At 33.7% G+C, this 20,245-nt stretch overlaps 1 protein-coding gene across 1 annotated transcript in view; it reads right to left on the minus strand.

Annotated features, from left to right (window-relative positions):
• LOC123322660 (C-type lectin 37Db-like) overlaps positions 1–14,846 on the minus strand; it is a 30,318-nt gene extending 15,472 nt beyond the window's left edge. The window contains exons 1-2 of the mRNA XM_044910634.1: positions 14,651–14,846; positions 6,377–6,649 (exon numbers count right to left, since the gene is read on the minus strand). Coding sequence (XP_044766569.1) covers positions 6,377–6,649; positions 14,651–14,744 — 367 coding nt within the window. The 5' untranslated portion in view covers positions 14,745–14,846. The remainder of the gene's footprint in view (positions 1–6,376; positions 6,650–14,650) is intronic.
• Positions 14,847–20,245: the final 5,399 nt, after the last annotated feature.

A 20,245-nucleotide genomic window follows, 5' to 3' on the forward strand; every position in this document is an offset into this window, starting at 1 on the left:
GTTTTCGAGTAATTTGATGTTAAAAAATAAAAGGTATCTGTGATATTCGGAATATTGGGTACTTTGGCTGAATGCAACTCTGTTTAAAGATCCACCGATCCACAGATGTGTAGTGTCATAGATTTAGCTTGTTATTCTGAAAGGAATTTTGTTTCTTCAGGGGTGGCAAGGCTCATTATGAGAACATAAAATGGCTATATCTTTTCATCAGGGCCGAATCAGTAAAAATGGAAAAAAGTGTTTCATTTGACCTCAAGAATACTGTTAAAATATTTGTACGGGTCAAAGACTCACCCTATATAAATGAAGGGTTGAAAACTTTGAAGGATATTGATGCGAGTAGTGCTTTCAGAGGCGAGTTTTTTTTTACAGAAACTAGAGACCAAAAATTACTCCTCTGTACCTTTAAAAAACTTTCTTGGTATAGAGCAGCCATCAAGACACATATGTCTTGGGGTGAGGTTAATAATCGATAAAATTTTGGCAATTAGCCAATAGTATAAAAACCGGAAAATTAATAATGTTTTGGACCTTCACGATGTCATACATACACATCGGGGCATACTTTGCCCACTCTGGCCCATAACTGTCTACGCCCATGCTCTTCAATTATTGAGGCTGCATATGTTGTAAAAAATTTTTCACTTCCTTTTTTATTCGTGCCACTTCCTAAATGTAAATATCTTCTTTCGTAATCCTCATCATCAGAAGATCAAGTTCCACCTAAGTACTAGACAGTCATCAAGTAGGAGGTCCTCTATAGATTAAATAATGCATAATTTGCAGTAGCAGTCCCTGTCCTGAGGCTGACAGTTACACTTTCACATTTCGATAATTAGAATGGATAAGAATGTAGCTCCTGTTTTTAATGATAGCTATGGATGAAATCCATACTGCGACAGTTATTGAAATGGAATAGTACCGCTGTCAAGAAGGTGATACGGTTAGGTTCCGTTGACATGAAAAGAAACGGAAAGTGTAGTAAAGCAGCGGTATCATTTTCCGGTGCAATAAGTTCGTTTAGTAATACAGGTGGATTATAGCATCATGGCATACTCGGTTTCACATAACGACCGCTAAAAATTGTCGGAATAGTAATGTAAATGCAAATTGTATATTTATTGCGGTAGATGAGTTGAAAAAGGCTATAATATAAGACCAGTTCAGAATAATGCAGTTATGAGTAAAGTTTTAATTTTCTGGGTGATTTGTGAGGATGAAATTTCAAATTTTATTGTGATTTGAGTATTATGACATGGGCGATACGGGGAAAGGGAATGTATTGAAAAATATAATTTAGGAGTCGAATAATAGCGCTTTTTGAACACTTTATGAAATTTTTCGTTATCTGCATCATAATTCGTGTTCTATGGACTAAAAAGTATGCGAAATCTTGAGATTAAAATACATTGTGTTTTAAAGGTTGCTAGGTACCGAAATCGAGTGCAAAATAATGTGTTCTTCAAAGGTAATTTAACGGCCCATTCAAGTTCAATCCTGAATGTACAATTCTGTTTGTTTGATACCTATTTGAATACTAGAATACTACAGTGTGTATAGCTGATTGTAACATTGCAGTTGGCTTTGAAATACCCTGTGCTGGTTCTTATTGAATGGTTTCGAACTATGCAGGGTGAGTCTTTGACTCGTATACAAATATTTCAACAGTAGATTCTTGAGGTCAAAAGAAATACTCTTTTACTTCACCATTTTTTCCGATTCTGCCGATGAAGAGATATAGCCATTTTGAATTTTCATAATGATCTCCTGGAGAAACAAAAATCTCTTCGGAATACAAGGATGCATTGATATCTACTTAGCCCAGACCAGTTCCATGCATAAAAAAAATATTGCTTTAACATAGCAACGAACAATAACTCATTAGAAGTGTCAGTGTGAAGTTTGAGTTCAAAAAAGTAAACCAGAATTACGAAGTAAATTAAAACAAAGAAGATTTCCACCGAAATTGTGAAAATAGAAAAATTGCAGTATCAAGCCATCATCAAGTACCTGTATTTAAAAGGGTTAAGAGGTAAGCAGATTTACGAAGATAAGCTTAATACCCTTGGTGATCAATGTCCTTCGTATGTGACCGTGAAAAATTGGAATGCAAGCTTCAAAAGAGGTAAATTCTCGATTAAAGAAGATGACCGATCGGGAAGGCCAGTTTCTCTGTCAGTCCCCGAAAATATCGATGCAGTTCATGACGTGATTTTATCAGACCGTCGAATTGGGCTAAAAAGGATATCTGAAGCACTGCATATTTCATACGAACGCGTTCATCATATAGTTCACGTCATTTTGGAGATGAAAAAAATTTCTGCAAAATGGATCCCCAAATGTTTGAATGTTGACCAAAAGCGTGCAAGGGTTAAAGCATCGCGTTCGATCTGTGCTCGATTTGAAAACGTTATAGACTTCTTAAACCGAATTGTTACTATGGATGAGACCTTGGTACATTTCTACGATCCAGAAACAAAGCAACAATCGATGGAATGGCGACACTCTGGTTCTCCAAGACCTAAAGAAGTTTCGTGTCCAAAAATCTGCAGGAAAAGTTCTTGCTTCGGTTTTTTGAGATTGCTATGGAGTAATCATGATTGATTTTTTGGATAAGGGTAGAACAATAACCTAAGATTACTATTCGACATTACTGAGCACTCTACGGGAAAAAATTGAAGAGAAAAGACGCGGAAAGCTATCCAAAGGTGTTTTGTTTTTGCAGGACAACGCCCCGCATTACTAGAATAACCCCCTTATTCACCAGATTTGGCTCCATCCGACTATCATCTCTTTCCTCAACTGAATATACTGACCTCTGACCTCAAGAATATACTGTTAAAATATTTGTACGAGTCAAAGACTGCTCGAATAATGTAATGCAATGATGATTAATGGAAATGATGGACTGATTTTGTATAAAATCAAGGCTTAATACAGTGTGGGACCTCCCTTAGCTCTTCACGGTGCTCTACCTCTATTTGGCATTGGTCCTATGAGGTTATCGAAGGAAGTTTGAGTTATGTTTGGCCGAATGTCCGTCAAAGCATTGGCGAGCTGTTGTGATGTCTGCGGTGGGCCAGGTAGGCGGTGTAATTGCTGTGAAATTGCAGACCAGAAACCAGAGATACAGTTTCAATCTGAAGAGGCATTTCTATGCGGCCGTTGACAATTTTGACTTGGTATAGACAAGCATTATCGTCGTTTAACTTCAAATTGTCGCCGCAAAGCGAAAAATAATAGGTTTAAAAATAAAATCACGATATATTACTACTGTTTTGGTTGAGTTAATAGGGATAATGAGATCTGTGCAGCCCCAAATGCACCCTGAGTCACCACCGAAAGGAATTGTCATGAAATGATCATTATACCGTTGACACCGTTCTCACCACATCAACATTCGTCCATCTATATCCTTCCTTCTTCAATTTCAAAAATGATGAAATGCTAAAATCATACTTTCCGAAACCTAACTTCAGTGCATAAGGAATTCGTTCTTCTTAATGCATTCTCTCAGACATACCTCTTTCAACATCAAGGATATCTTGTCTTGAATCAATTGTAAATGCGTAAATATTCCATAAACTTTATAATTGCGGGATTATCTTGACCCTCACAAGGCCAATATGATCGCTGAAGATCTGGATTGGTCTTTTCGGAGAGACATTATACAAGATGATATATAATATATTTTTCAATCGACTTCTTTATCTTCCTGAAACCGGTTTTTGCATAGGCTGCTACCGATTCTTAATGGCGATACACGTTGGGTTTATGGATAAAAGATGAAATCCGCAGATGGAATGGGCCATTTGCTCATTGTTAGTGTCAATGTTTTTGCATGAATTATAGGTTCTTGGAGGAAGCTACAGATACGGATCTTTGAAGAGTATTTTGGGATGTCTTTTGTACGAGTACGTTGTATTTTCTGTTTTCAGTAACTAGGAGTATTGCAATTAAAGGAATTCTTATCTCTATACTCCATTCACTTTTATTTTAGCAGTCGGTTGGCCATGGAAATTTGACACATTTCACTCTGTATAGTACGAAAATGTGGGGTTATGACGCTTGTCAAAACATTTTTGGGTTTTAAATCAACGCTATGTTGCCAGTTTTACGTAAAAGTTTCTGATATTACGTATTTCATCAAAATGTCGAATCTCTTCGGAAAATATGTGACGAACATAATTGAAGTTTATACAAACTGATTGAAGGTATACCAAATCCAGTTATTTGCATGGAAAATACAAGAGATCAGTATAATATCATAATATGCACTAGCTTGAGGAGAATTAATGTTCATTATCTTCTTTGGCTAAAGTTTGAATACGTTACATCAGTTGTAGATTTCAAAAATATTAACCCGAAGATGAATTGCATATGATGCAGTGGTTGGGAATGGGTATCTCCCGAAGGAATTAACAGATAATTATAAGAATGTTAAATTCTTCAACAAAAATCATCTTGCATCAATATAAGTAAAAGGAATTGAAGGAAGTTTCAAGATGAACTTCACCTTTGTACAAAAATTTCACATGAATAAACAATTAACAGGACAACTGGTGCGTATTTGTGGCTGTTCATCTTGATACATCGATATAATAATAATAATTAGGTATTTATTGGTACCTTAAGACATTTACCATGTATAGGACAAGGCAAATGAAAAATAGAAAAATCAATTTTCGGGAACTTATTCTACGATGATATTCATCGAAAATCCTGTAGTAAACTTTCCGCATTAATTCACTGAAACATAAAATTCTCAAATGCCACCACTTTTTTTGGTTATACGAGTAGAAGTCATCCTCAACATTCACAATCTTTCTGACTGTGGAAATATTCAGCTGAAATATAAGTCGTTTAGATTTAGATGAAACATTATATAAATTCTCTTACATTGTATGTTCGCTACCGTCTGATGTATTGTGGATTTTAGAATATCAGGGTATAACTATTTGAATGAGCGGATCTGAATTCTAAATAGCACTTCCTGAAACCCTGTCTTCTCTTTTTTTCAATCACTTTCGGCATTTTCGTAATAAAAATTGATATTAGTTGTGGCAACGACGTTATGAAATTAACGACATTTCATGAGTGCCAACCTTCTTCTAGTTCTAGTTACAAAAACTGGAGAAAATTATTTCATGGCCAACCGACTGCTGAAATAAATGTGAATGGAGTATAGTGATTAATTCATTGCTATCATAGAATGATTTTGTCATTGATGGGGTTCTACTATTACCGTTTCAAAAGTGCTAAAATATGGTAATGAGGTATTTCTAAACTCGAGTACTGTGGGATGATTGAATTTCCTCTTCAACACACTTATATTTCAACATATATGTTCTTAAAATTGAATTCGAGAAGCAGTTTGATACTTGATATTCTGTTTACTGTCTAGACTATCCTGGAGTTCTACAAAAAACCCCAATATATTATTTTTCAGTCAATTAGAATCAGATTATTGTTTTTTCATTGGTAAATAATTATTGTGTACAATCTAATGCGATCTGTTAAGTAACTGAATCCAAAAAATGCGAGAAAAAAATGCCCAGTTCAAATCCGAATGCAGCTATTAAATATGACCAGTCAACCGTCACCATTTGACTTCTCTATCAAAAAACAGAACGAATTGGTCCATTTCACATTTCAACCAGTTTAGGGAGGTAAAAAAGTGTTAAATCGACAATTATCTAATGACCATTAAGACTGGTTGCCGGAATTCACATGATCTAATGAATTAGGTAGGTACCTTGTTAATTAACATATTGAAACAGTCTGTTATGTAACCGGCGATCTACGACAAATTGGACCTTTTTTGTTCGATAGCATAGGATGGATTAGTGCAAACGTAGAACGAAAAGGGTACTGATTTGTCAGTATAATATAGACAGGACTAGAATCTTCATAAATAAAAATGAAGGCCTGTTTTGTTTTGTCATGGCTTGACGTGAAATCAGGTGAACCGATTTAATTCATTTTTCCTCTGAAACATTCCTCATACTTTGTAAAAGATTTAAACGGAAGGAATGTTTGAAATAGTTGCATTAGAAACTGAGAAAATCAAGAAAACTTGACGAAATTTGAATTTCGCGAGCAAGTATATGTTGGGTAGTCTACCTTCCACGGAGAAGTGATTGTTAGAAAAAAAATGCTGTTAACTAAGGGCACTGCAATGAAAAAGTCGAAGTTCACTTCAAATAAAAATGTACATAATATTATATGTATAAGTATGTACTTAGTAACTTTTTTCAAGTTTAAAATGAAAAACTTTTTCCATTACTATTGTAACTTAATTTTTGTCATATCTCAATTTCGGACAGATTCGAAAAGCTAAGACTAGAGAAACAAAAATATAAGAACTGAATCATGCCTTCTTCTATCTCGTTGCTGTCATCGTCATAGACAGTCTGTACATTCTCAGACTCCCCGCTCTCCAAACTCTCATTTCTAGGGGTAACATCCCTCAACTGATCTTGTATACTCTGTACATTCCTTCTACCTCCCTTTGGCAGTATATCCCATACAGAAGGTGTTCTTGAAGTTTTTCGTCTATGAGGAAACAGTCGCTTCTCTAAATAATTCTGCAGAATCTGTTCTGTTATCTTATTTTGCCTTGCTACTTCCCGATAGTCCAAGTGATATCCTGGAAACAAGATACCACCATCAGATTCCACGGAATGAAAAAGTCGCGAGTGTTAGTTTTGTTTGACGAGTGCTACTTGAGGTTATGTGAAAGCGTTTATAGGAATTCTTCTGGTGAGAAAAAAATTATACAGATTCAAAAAACCACCAAACCAGGGTAATTTGTGACTCTGGTTATCTAACTCAATGAAAGAGATGCTTTTCGCATGCTGGAATAAGTCAATATTGAATTTTCTAGTTACATTTACAGAAAAAGTGCCTTTCCATATAAAATTACGATATTTAAGTGTTAGTATTGATTACATATTTTCATTTTGGAACATCAACCTTCAAAATTCAATAGCCTACTTGACGACGAACTTTTTTCAACTCATATTATCAGGACCTATGAGAATATATTGAAAAATTCTTAGCCTACTATATAACCAAACAAAATTTCATTGTCAAAATATTTTATTACTCAACATATTCTCCTCTCAATTGGATACATTTATTACATCGAACTTGCAACGTCTCTAGACCTTTCAAAAAAAAATGTTTCTTCTTGCTCTGCAAACCAGACCTCCACAGCTTTTATTACCTCATCGTTGGAAGAAAATTTAAGGCCTTTTAAACTTTTTTTCAATTGAGGAAAGAGATGATAGTCGGATGGAGCCTAATCTGGTGAATAAGGGGGGTGTTCTAGTAATTCAAACCCTAAATCACGAATTTTTTTGCATAGTAACATGAGATTTTTGTGCAGGGGCGTTGTCCTGCAAAAACAAAACACCTTTGGATAGCTTTGCGCGTCTTTTCTCTTTAATTTTTTCCCGTAGAGTGGTCAGTAAGGTCAAATAGTAATCTCCGTTTATTGTTCTACCCTTATCCAAAAAATCAATCATGATTACTCCATGGCAATCCCAAAAAACTGAAGCAAGAACATTTCCAGCAGATTTTTGGACACGAAACTTCTTAGGTCTTGGAAAACCAGAGTGTCGCCATTCCATCGATTGTTGCTTTGTTTCTGGATCGTAGAAATGTACCCAAGTCTCATCCATAGTAACAATTCGATTTAAGAAGTCTACATCGTTTTCAAATCGAGCACAGATCGAACGCGATGCTTCTACTCTTGTACGCTTATGGTCAACATTCAAACATTTAGGGATCCATTTTGCAGCAATTTTTCTCATGTCCAAATTGACATGAACTATATGATGAACGCGTTCGTATGAAATATGCAATGCTTCAGTGCTTCAGATATCCGTCTTAGCCCAATTCGACGGTCTGATAAAGTTCATGTCATGAACTGCATCGATATTTTGGGGTACTGACACAGAAACTGGCCTTCCCGATCGGTCATCATCTTCAATGGAAAATTTACCTAATAAGCTTGCAGTCCAATTTTTCACGGTCGCATACGAAATACATTGATCACCAAGGATATTAAGCATATGTATCTTCATAAATCTGCTTACCTCTTAACCCTTTTAAATACAGAAACTTGATGATGGCTCGATACTCCAATTTTTCGATTTTCACAATTTCGGTGGACATCTTCTTTCTTTTAATTTATTGCATAACTCTGGCTTACTTTTTTGACATCAAACTTCACACTGACACATCTAATGAGTTATTGTTCGTTGCTATGGTAACACAATATTTTTTTTATGCATGGAAATGGTCTAGGCTAACCAGACATCAATACATCCTCCTATTTTATCAATAATCGATTACTTTCGTGAAACGCTTTATTTTGATCAGTTCTAGCTTCTGTTCAAAAACACCCTGTATAGCAATAAATTAATGTCTAGTCATTGATTACGTGACGTTCCACATACCTTATTGTCTCACGTCCCACTCAAATGTCTTTTTTGACATAGGGGAGTGTAAAACTAGGTGTTATGTTTGCCAAAAATCATATATAAGAATTTCCCAGAATAAAAGTCTGTAAAAATTTCATGTACAAACGAACGCTGCTCGACAAACATGGACTCTAATTCCGGATATCAATTTGGTGGAAGTATGTTAAGCTAATCAAGTGAAAGCGAAATAACTCGTTGAAAGTTCAAGTTGAATATTTTTTGTGGTTGCAGATATTTCTGGTTTTGTATACGGACGCGTCTTCGTATTTTCCATTTGACTATTAACAAGTTATCCAACACCAGATAGATTCTTGTTACATGATGGCTATATAGTCAATATTGAAATGCGCGATGACTGAGGTAGTCTTTCAAGGTGCTTCAGGAATAATTGCAGTTCTTACAGCAGTTAAAATTAAATAAGGTTGTTCTTCTTCGAATTAGGAATGTTATGTTGCTTCATCGTGTAATAAGGTTGTTCAAATAGTTGGCTGTTTATCATTTATTGTTTGAGAATTTTCTTCATAAAAATTTTATTTTGAAATGTTTGTCGTAGATAAAACTTGTCGTGATATATGTTAAGCATATGCCAAATGAAGAACCAACATTAATTGTGTACTCTTCAAACTCTTCAAAACCAAAAAATTACTACCTACTTATAGAATAAGGACAAATCACTAAGCAATGTATAATAATTAATTTGAAATATCAATAGAAATAACTGCAGCTCTTGACTTTATAATTATTAGGGTGCTATTTCTGTTATAATAATATTAAGAAATTGTTTGCGGCATCAAAAGTCGATCCTCTAAAGATTTCTGAACGAAGGAAAATTATATGATTTGATTATCGAAACTGAAGATGCTCAGGTTATAAATTTGGCGATTGAGCAACAATAAATTCGCATTATTATCGAATTGCCAATTCGAGTCGGTCACAAATATGGCATAATAAAAATTAATTCCACATAATGAATTTGATATTTGTTCCTAAAAAACGTGAGTGTGACCTTCGTCATAAATTATTTTTGGTGCATCTTCAGGACATACGAGATTCTGTACACATTAATGTCATATCGATTATAAATAATTAAAATCTGAGGTCATCTTTTGGAAGTGAGAGTATGCTGAAGACTACTCTCATTATCTCACACAAGGTGTCCCGGATAAGAAAGGAACATTTTAATTTTGGATAGAGAACACCTATAGGACTTCTAGATTCTGATTTACAGGGTGTTTTTCAAATTTGAATAGAAATTAAAACTACTCCATCTCCTGAACGGTTTCACCGATTTATCCGAAAATTGGAATAAAGATAGCTTCTATGAGGTTCCAGAAAATTGCAATCAAACATCGTTTGATTCGCAGGACCGTATCATATAAATCTGGACATAGTTCTTTAAACTTCGCGAAATCACCCTATACATTGTATTTCATGATTTCTTCGATATCTGCGTTAACTGTAAGATTAATTTATTCAATTCGTCAAATAATATTGCATGGCACCATCCAAGATCTTGAGGACTTTTTGAGGATTGTTTCTCTTGAAAGTATGAGAATTTTTTTTCTGTATTGTCGATATTTTTTAACATCTTATTCATAACGTAGTGGATTTTGAATCTTTATGAATTCATTTAATAATTATCACTCATTCTTAAGATTTGTTCAATTTGAAATAAAAACTGACCATTCTAGAATTTCTTTACAAACTAGTACATAACGATGATTTGAATTTTGAGCATAACTTTTTAATCACTCTGTATAAGTCGATGAATGATATCAATTTTTGTAGAAGATAATTGTTGAAGAAAGAGAAAGAAAATACAAGAAACGAAACGAAATTTTCATACTAAAACTGTAAGAAGTGTGTCATCTCTACTTATTTGTTGAAAAAATGTGAGTTTTCATTATTGAATGTTTACCTAATAGACATAATTCATATTTTGTGTTGTGTGAGGGAATATCATTATAATTATGTATATTATTTCGAGTTTTATGACTTTATCGTGAATATACTAGATATCTGAGTAAAAAAATTCGAAATCATCATAAAATTAATTTCATATTGTGAATAGAACTATCAGTTCACATTCGTTGTGATTTACAGGGTGAGTCTTCGAATCGTACAAATATTTCAACAGTAGATTCTTGAGGCCAAAAGAAACACTTTTTCCTATACCATTTTTTTCGGATTCGGCCCTGATAAAAAGATATAGCCATTTTAAGTTTTCATAATGACCTGTGCCACCCCTGGAAAAACAAAATTGCCTTCAGAATAACTAGCTAAATCTGTGATAAGACCCATCTGTGGATTTTTCAAACAGAGTTGTATTCAGCCAAAGTACCCATTTTTCAAATTTCACAAATACTTTTTAAGTTTTGAACATAAAATTACTCGAAAACGGCTCATTATACGAGAAAATATGAAGAATACTTTTATTTCAGAAAACGTTGAAATATTCATTAGATAGCGTGTCCAACTTAGTTTCAAGAGTTGGGTTCTTTGAGTTTTTGGTATTTTTATGGTACTTAATGGTCATAATGAGGAAACTGGAAGACGTGGGTGATATTTGGTATCCGAAAAAGATTCATCAAATAAATGAAAAACTATATTCTGAAATTTAATTTCAGTCGATAAAACCGTTTGTGAGAACTAAAAATATCATTTTATATGGTTTTTCAACAGCCTGTATCTTTCAAACCGAGCCGATTCGGAAAAAATTTAATATCAAGAATCAACTATTGAAATATTTGTACGAGTCAAAGACTCACCATGCATATTTTTGGAAAACTTCGATTGAATTTCTGTATGCCAACAAACGCTCTCAAAATGATTGGTACCAAGAACTACGAAGTCAGTTGTGATGAGATGGTGCTCAATTTCGATCCAAATTTCGTGGAGTTGACTCCAGTTTTTTCTGGATATGTTTTAAATGTGAACGTAATTCTTCAAGGAAAGGGATATAGACGTAATATACGAAACTAATGTGTAAAGTTTGTATGTTTTTGACCTATCCTCAGCATGATGAATCACAGGATATCTTGTTGAACTATTCGATTGCCCCTATACATGTGATGAATATGTACCTATCAAGGCCAAATTGCGTAAAATATTCACTACTTTGTTTCTTCCTAACTGGGTTAATTGTTAACTTCAATCGAATACCTTACATCTGAGTCTAGCAATTTATCAAGATGAGCATCTCTTTAACGTGAATGCTATTGAAATAAATCATACTTGAAGGGGAATTTCATTCTTTTCACTACAATATCTTGGTCTATTGTGAAGAAATAGACATAAAAACAAAAGTGGAATTTACATTTCTATCAAACGGGTATTGGGATTCTCAATTTGAGAACGATAATTGAAACATGCTTTGCTAAAATGACTCAACCGAATATAATGCCAGCATAAATATCTTTAATCTAGATCATATGCATAATCAGGTGTCAAGAATGCTATAATTAAGTGGTTTCCTCTATAAAATACCACTGGTAACTATAAAATTTTGCATCAAATCAAGATAAATGAATGAACATGATGTGATTAATGTAGATCGTTTGGATTGAATTGGTTTCTTCACTTATGTCAACAGAGAATTCCCAGTATTTATTAGATTTGGAGTGTCAATAAAGGCAATATTTTCAATTTTGAAATGCTTAAATTCTTATTTTAAGTAGTTTTTCTGATTATTTTGCAACAATACCATCATTTAAATGTATTAGCCCATAGATTTATACTGTAATTTTCCTGAATTGGCTTTTGATTTGTGTCTAATGCATAAATACCAGATTCTGCATTTCTCTATTTGTCGAAGTCACTGGTATTTATCCTGTATTTCCATAATTTATATTGCTTGAAGTCAGGGTACAAATAGTACCTAATTCACTGTGAATAATTTATCGCATTATGCAATTAATGGAAATAAGTCTTGTGGGTGTTTAAACCGTTGAGCTATCTTTTATAGCCAATAGAAGTAGCAATTAAAAATTAAAACTGTAACCATCTGGAGAAAACTACTTAGAGTAAGATTGAGAGCTGAAAAAACAATGTTTTCTTGGCGAATTCAATATTTAGTAGTTGAAAATGGATTTAAATGAAAACGAAAGACGTCAACTGGTTCAAGATTGCAACGACGAGAAAGTCGATACAGATCCCAGAATGAAAGCAGTGCGGCTACCTTTTACTCCGGAAGTATGATTTTCTGAAATGATAAAAATAATTGCATCTTATTGGATGAAATAAGGTAATGCACTGTCCGGCTGTTGAATTTACTTATCCTGTGGAGTGTACGATCAATACCGATGTTAAAACCAAGATGATAATATCATCTTCAATGAAAAAAAACTTCGTTATTTCATATTTTTATTATAACTTTTTTTGGTTCGTAATGAAATGATCATAGAAAAGACAATTCATATTTTAGGAAGCTGCAGTTTTGGAAAAAGGTCACTGAGATCCGAAGGATGAGTTTCGTGTACAGGGTGGGCAAATTTCGATGTTGTAGGACTATAGCTTTCAAACCAGAGGAGATAGACAAAATCTGATACCCCATTCTCGTTCTCTTTTTCTGAGAAACTAACAAGAGTAGTAGGCATTTTTGGCCACCTTCTTTTGTTTTCGAGTTATTAGCGAAAATTGGAAAAATGGCGATTTCGAAATAAATTTATATCTCCGCTAATACTGATGATAGAGCTCTGAAATTAAAACATTGTACAGCCACTTTTTCAAGTAGAATCCAGTGGCGTGCTTGCCTTTTTAGCATGATTTTAATTACGAAGCTATGACCCAAAGTTATGTTTTTTTTAAATGGGAACACTAGATTTCTGTGCAATTTTTTGAAAGCTTAATTTTTACTGATTTCAAAAATATATAACATCATATGGTTTCTATCGATATAAATAATAGAAAATGTTCAAAAACTTATTTTCTCAATATTTCTATGGTTTCTACTTTCGATGGGAATAGAAAAATGTAGCATCTTATGATTACCACAGTCTCCTTCTATTAGTTCTTTCATTTCTATGCTTCTTACTCAATTTCTCCAAAATTTAAATTTTTTGGAAATTGGTAAAAAGCATAGAAAGAATGACATTGCCGGAGGGAGACTGCTCTTGTTATGTGTAGTTCTACACCCTAAACAGGGTGTCCCAAAACTAGTGAATCAAACGTCACACCACGATAGAGTAGATCAAATTCTATCGAATGACACCAACATTAGTTGAGCGAAAATGTACCGTTTCTGAAAAAACCTTACCTAAAGTTGCCGATTTTCGAACTATTTTTTCAATCACGAGGCCAATTTGTGATTAAGGATAGCGTTTTTCTCCCATATCATCACTCCAATAGGGGGGGTTTATTCTGAGTAATGAAAATCATGTAGAAAAAACAATTGTTTTAATTTAAATTTACTTAGGTTATCGATTAACTATTAAAAATAATTTCAATTAGAGGAGATAAAACAATAATCTTAGTTCAATATAATTTAAAATCGATATCCTTTTTCACAAACTGGCCCTGTGATTAAGAAAGATATTTCGAAAATCGGCAACTTTAGGTATTTTAACAAAAATTCTGATTATTTTGGAAACGGTACATTTTCGTTGAACTAATATTGGTGTCATTCGATGATATTTGGTCTACTCTATCGTAGTATGACGTTTGATTCACTAGTTTTGGGACACACTGTATATCGAAATTTGTGTGGAATTTTCACCTCGAATCAGCAAAAAAAAATCTGGATCTCATTCAAATTTCGTACAATAACATTAATAACAAACACCCTAATTAGGACTAGTTGGAATAATTCATATAAAAGTCTAAAACACTCATCATCAATCTTTTGAAGCACTCAATTGAAAAGAAATGTTAATCCTTTTATTGCACATATCCATAAAACAGATTTACTTCAACACTAACATAAGACAATTTACGAGCGAATAAACCGCAAGAATCTTTTTCGTTTTTATTTATGCTTCAATTAAACCTCAATGAAATCACTGAAACCTGAAATGGCAATTATGATTTGACCACCGAATTCCCAGTCGAAAATAAACCAAAACTAATTGATTTTTTTCATCCCAGTTATCGGTTCCTTAATTATACCATCCATATATACATAAATCATCTTAAAAAATTGGTGTCGGATCAAAATTTCTACTCACCATTATCTTTGTACGAATTTCGAAAGTTGTTGCTTCCTGCAGAACTCATACAAGTCCAGACCATAATCAAGGCACAAAAAATGAAAGTATTCATCGTGTGTGTGTATATCGAAAATTGTCGAGATCGAATATGTCGCGAACTAACTTTGATCAACTCCGATCAGCTACTAAGACCTAACTTTCTTCTTGAACGCCTCTCTACTCTACCGAAGATAGGTGTTTCTAAGACCAGACTACCAGACCCAACATCCATGCATGTCAAGTTGAAAGTCTGATAATAAAGCTGCATGTCATCTTTCAGATTCAATCGGTTTGGTGGTTTTGGGTTCATTAATACGTCGGATTTTCTTACGAGGCGATTTGGTGGGTGAAAAAATCATCGAGATGATTTGGGAAATTTTTAACGTTTGCATTTCAAACCCTTCAAATAGCTTCCTTTCCTGAGAAGCAAATGGGCTGGCACACAGGTTTAAAATTGCCAGTAGATTCTTGAGGTCAAAAGAAACACTCTTTTCCTTTACCATTCTTTCCAAATCGGCAGGATTAAAAAGATACAGGCTGTTGAAAAATCATAAAAAAAATTTATTTTCAGTTCCATCTAACAAACTGTTTCATCGAATGAAGTCAATTTCGGAATATAGTTTTTCATTTATTCGATTATTCTTTTTTGAACATAAGATATCACCCACTTTTTAGAGTTTTCTCATTATGACCATTACGTACCATAAAAATACAAAAAATTCAAAGAACCCAACTCTTAAAACTAAGTTGCACTCTATTTTATGAATATTTGAACGTTTTGTGAACTAAAAGTATTATATTCTTCATATTTTCTTGTATAATGCGCTGTTTTGAGTAATTTGATGTTCAAAAATTAAAAAGTACCTGTGAAATTTGAAATATTGGGTACTTTGGATGAATACAACTCTGTTTAAAAGATCCATAGATGTGTAGTGTCACAGATTTAGCTAGTTATTCTGAAGGTAATTCTGTTTTTACAGGGGTAGCACAGCTCATTATGAAAACTTAAAATGGCTATATCTTTTTATTAGGGCCGAATCGGAAAAAATGGTATAGGGAAAAAGTGTTTCTTTTGGCGTCAAGAATCTGCTGTTGAAATATTTGTACGAGTCAAAAACTCACCCTGTATACAGGGTGTTTCATTGTTAAATGATCATACAGTAACGTGAGCTAGAGCGTAGAGCTACCCTAGGCGAGTCCAAAAAATCCATATATGATAGGTCTAATCAATTCCATAACCGAGATACAGGGGGCTTCATGTATTCACCTAAAATTTCAATTTCTCATAACTTTTGAACCAACCAGTATAGTCGGTTGATATTTGAAATATATAATTCACTTGCATAGGTCGATAGATTCACATTTAAATTTCTAAAAAATTCCAGGTCCGTAATTGAAAAATGTGGGACATCTTCCAAGCTGGGATTCAACACCCTGTATATCGAAATTTTTGGATTTGATGGAGTGATTTGGAAAATGCAGAAAATTTTCAATGAGATTCAGTAGATTTCATTGTCCCGCACGTCATTTTGCTCAAAGGAAACTCCAGGGAAAGCGAAGTGAGAAATGCTTTCTTTGCTTATTTTGGTTACAAATCATTCTAAGACCTGTGTAAGTGAATCATATATTTCAAATATCAACCGGCTATACTGGTTGGTTCAAAAGTTATGAGAAATTCAAATTTTAGGTGAATACATGAAGCACCCTGTATCTCGGTTATGGAATTGATTAGACCTAATATATGGGTTTTTTTGACTCGCCTAGGGTAGCTCTAGCTCAGGTTACCGTATGTTCATTTGCCAATGAAACACCCTGTATAACATTACTTTGTATGTACAGGGTGGGCAAATTCGTTGTCTACTGAAGCGATCTCGAGAACTATAGCAGCTAGAAGAAAACGGACGACACATTCTCGAGCTCTTTTTTTTTTTGACTAATCGAAAACTGAAAACAGATCCAGCCTAACGTTCATAGATTTTGAGTTATGAACAAGATTGAGAAATTGTCATTTTCAATGAAGCTGAATAACTCTTTTATTTGAACTCGAATTCGAAATCCGTTGTTACATTCTACAGGCACTTTTTTATGAGGAATTCGAATATGATATTGTAAAATTTTTTGATCCAGTCATTTTCGAGATACGGCAGGGATTTTTGATTTTTCAAATGTAAACTATAGTTGAAAGTCCCTTCATTCTGCTGCAATTTTTTTGCTGATTTCAAAAATGTATCATATGTCGCTATTCACATGAATATAACATAAGAAAAAAAATTCAATACTTTTTCCTGCTTTTCGATTCACTGTTGAATTTTCAGTAGGCTAGCGTAACCATAGCGACCGTTGAAAATGCATTATGGTTTGTGAACTCCACATAATCCTATGTGAACTCAACCTTGTGTGATAGGAATCACAGACTGTCGAATAATTATTTCTTTTATATATCGAGATCGATATCCTTTAAAAGAGAGTAACAGACTTTCGTCTGATTATTAAACAAGAAAATTTAGTCAATTATCGTTTTTCAATTCATGAAAGAAACTTAAAGAGTCAGTAATATAAATAAAATACGAAAGTTATCTATAATTTTTACAAAAGTAAGATAAAGAAGAAAAATAGGTACGTCTGTCCACGGTAGTATTCGAATTGAGAACCATCGTAAGATAAGCATGCCAAACATCGCGAGAACAAACGATGGCAAATTAATCATCGAAATATTTATTCAGCAATCCGTGATTTCAATCATAGAGGCTCAGGTTCACAAAATATAATACATATTCAAAGGTTGCTATGGTTACGCCAGCCTACTAAAAATTCAACAGTGAACCGAAAAGCAGGAAAAAGTATTGATTTTTTTTTCTTATGTTATATTAATGTGAATAGCAACATATGATACATTTTTGAGATCAGCAAAAATATTGCAGCAGAATGAGAGAACTTTTAACTATAGTTTCCATTTGAAAAATCGGAAATCCCTGTCGTATCTCGAAAATGACTGGATGAAAAAATTTAATGATATCATATTCGAATTCTTCATAAAAAAGTGCCTATATAATGTAACAACGATTTCGAATACGAGTTCAAATAAAAGAGTTATTCAGCTTCATTGAAAATGACAATTTCTCAATTTTCGTTCATAACTCAATATCTATCAACGTTAGGCTGGATCTGTTTTCAGTTTTGGATTAGTCAAGAAAAAAGAGCTCGAGAATGAGTCGTCCGTTTTCTTCTAACTGCTATAGTTCTCGAGATCCCCTCAGTAGACAACGAATTTTGCCCACCCTGTACAGGGCTTACACGGTATCCCAAATTGGTTGATTGTGGCTTCTTCTGGTACCTTTTCCCTTAGATTTCCCATACCTATCTGCGTGTAACGTAAAGTAAACTATAAAAATTTCTGTGGAATCATAATTTTTTGTAATCTGCATTGAAAAACTCAGAGATGAAGAATGGCGTATATAAAGAATTCAATTATGTCGATTCGAACGGGATTATGTGAAGAAATGTGATCGAATATTACCGATAAATTCCTGACGGTAATCGTCAGCAATGTTCGAAATGCCTGTGGAATATGCAATGTTCACTGTTATGCAAGTTCAAGATCATAAATGTGGGGATTGGGATCTTCGAGCTACTACGTTGGTCACCATTTCAATGGCGATGTCTTCGGTGACTTATTTGAAATTGAAAGTGCTGTTCATTCATTGATTCGTTTGAAGAACAATCCACCCAGTAATGTCTACTAGAATTACTCGAACCTGGATTTCTTATTTCTTGTAGATTTATAACGTAAAAGAATATGTATACCTGCCTGAGTTGCCGTTTTTTTATATGAACATTTCTAAATTATAATAAGCATAAATTCAGATGCATACCACCCGCTGATATGAATATCAACAAGTGTTACGATCTGAATTGAACTAGCCAATTTGCCATCGTCAAGGCTCCAAATGGAGTACGCCCCATCGAAGAGCAGATGCCAACTTGTGCAATTGAAATGAAACTCTTTAAATTTTAAATACCCATTTTTATTTTCCATTTTTAAGTGCTTCAAATAATTTTTTTGGGAAACGCTTGAAATGGTTATTTCAAAATGTGACGTTTCAAAGATATTTCATAAAAAATACATCATTTTCGTCAGAAGGAGTATTCCCTATTGTAAGAACGTTTCTACATGTGAAATTCTATTGGAAGCCATCTTCAGGGTCTTTTCCTTCTATAAAATATTTCTGGATCTAATTTCATATGATCTTTTTTCTCATCTTGACTCCAGGAATCTCCCCCTGAAATATACGAAAGACTTTCATGCACAGCTTGTATATCGCAGCATCAGCGTCAGTCGAAATGCTCCAACCTCGACCCTGATTTTTTCAGGGTATCACTCTGAAATGTTACAGAGTCGAGATGTAAAAGGGAAACATGTCGTCGACAACTAGGCCATTTATGTGACACAAACAATAAAGGATTAATTATTATACAGTCAATTACTACATATAACTTCAGTAGGTTCCTTTCATTTTACAATTCAAAACTGAGGTATGTCCGAATGAAAAGGTTCCCAATTTAGTACAATATATACGTGGAATTTCAGGAATTTCTTCGTCCTATTACAAAACCAATCTCGCATTATTATCTGTAGATAATTAGTTGTTTATCATAATAAAATTCCTTTTTGTTTTCAAATTGTCACGTTCTCTGATGATAAAGCAGTTAAATGAGAAGGGAAATGAACCACATTTTCCAGCCATGTTGAGGGAAAGGTAAAATTTTCACAATTAACCCAAATTTTACCAAAGCAACTACCGCATAAACGAGTCACTTGTGAAATATACGTAAAACGTAACGTAAAAAATTCATACCTTCGGTTAATACTATTTTGTTCAAAATTGATCAATTTTTGTTTTAAACTTTACTTACCCTTTCCAATGTGAAGGCGTTATGGCGATTATTTCACGTTGAATATCTCGTCTTCATCTAGTACAGTGGCGTGCGCGTACTGGTATTGATTTTCATATTTTTTAACAATAAAATAATACTAGTACGCCAGTGCCTTTCTCCAAAATTAAAATAATTTCAACAATTATTGCTCAAATTTAGAACAAAAAGGGCCTCAGCGTTTTTCTCTTGGTTGCACCACTTTTAAAAAACTTTCAAAATCGTTCTCTATTCGAAAAATAAACTCGAGTAGAGCAATCGAACAACAAATTTAATCACATCACGAAGTTTTACAAATTACAACAATTATTTCAACACCAGCGGATCGATAATGAATAAAGAACATTTTATCTGACGTTCGGATAACTAGGCTACACAAAATATAGGAATATGTTTTTCGGTGTATCTTGGATAGCAAACACTCATCGAAATTAGTCCCCTGCCCGATAGAAACTCATTATAAGTATTCATTTTCGAATTTTCCTCGTCGAAAAAAAGGGAAAAACAAAAAATACATAAATTTCAAACCCTCTAACTATCAGGGAAAATTTTTTAGTGCAAAGGAAAAAATATGGAATATCGTATGAATCTGGTTTGGATAGGTAACTATTGATTGATTTTCATAACATTCTTTATGAATGA

The sequence above is a fragment of the Coccinella septempunctata genome, chromosome 1, assembly GCF_907165205.1.
Source record: "Coccinella septempunctata chromosome 1, icCocSept1.1, whole genome shotgun sequence".
In the NCBI taxonomy this organism is placed as follows: Eukaryota; Metazoa; Arthropoda; class Insecta; order Coleoptera; family Coccinellidae; genus Coccinella; species Coccinella septempunctata.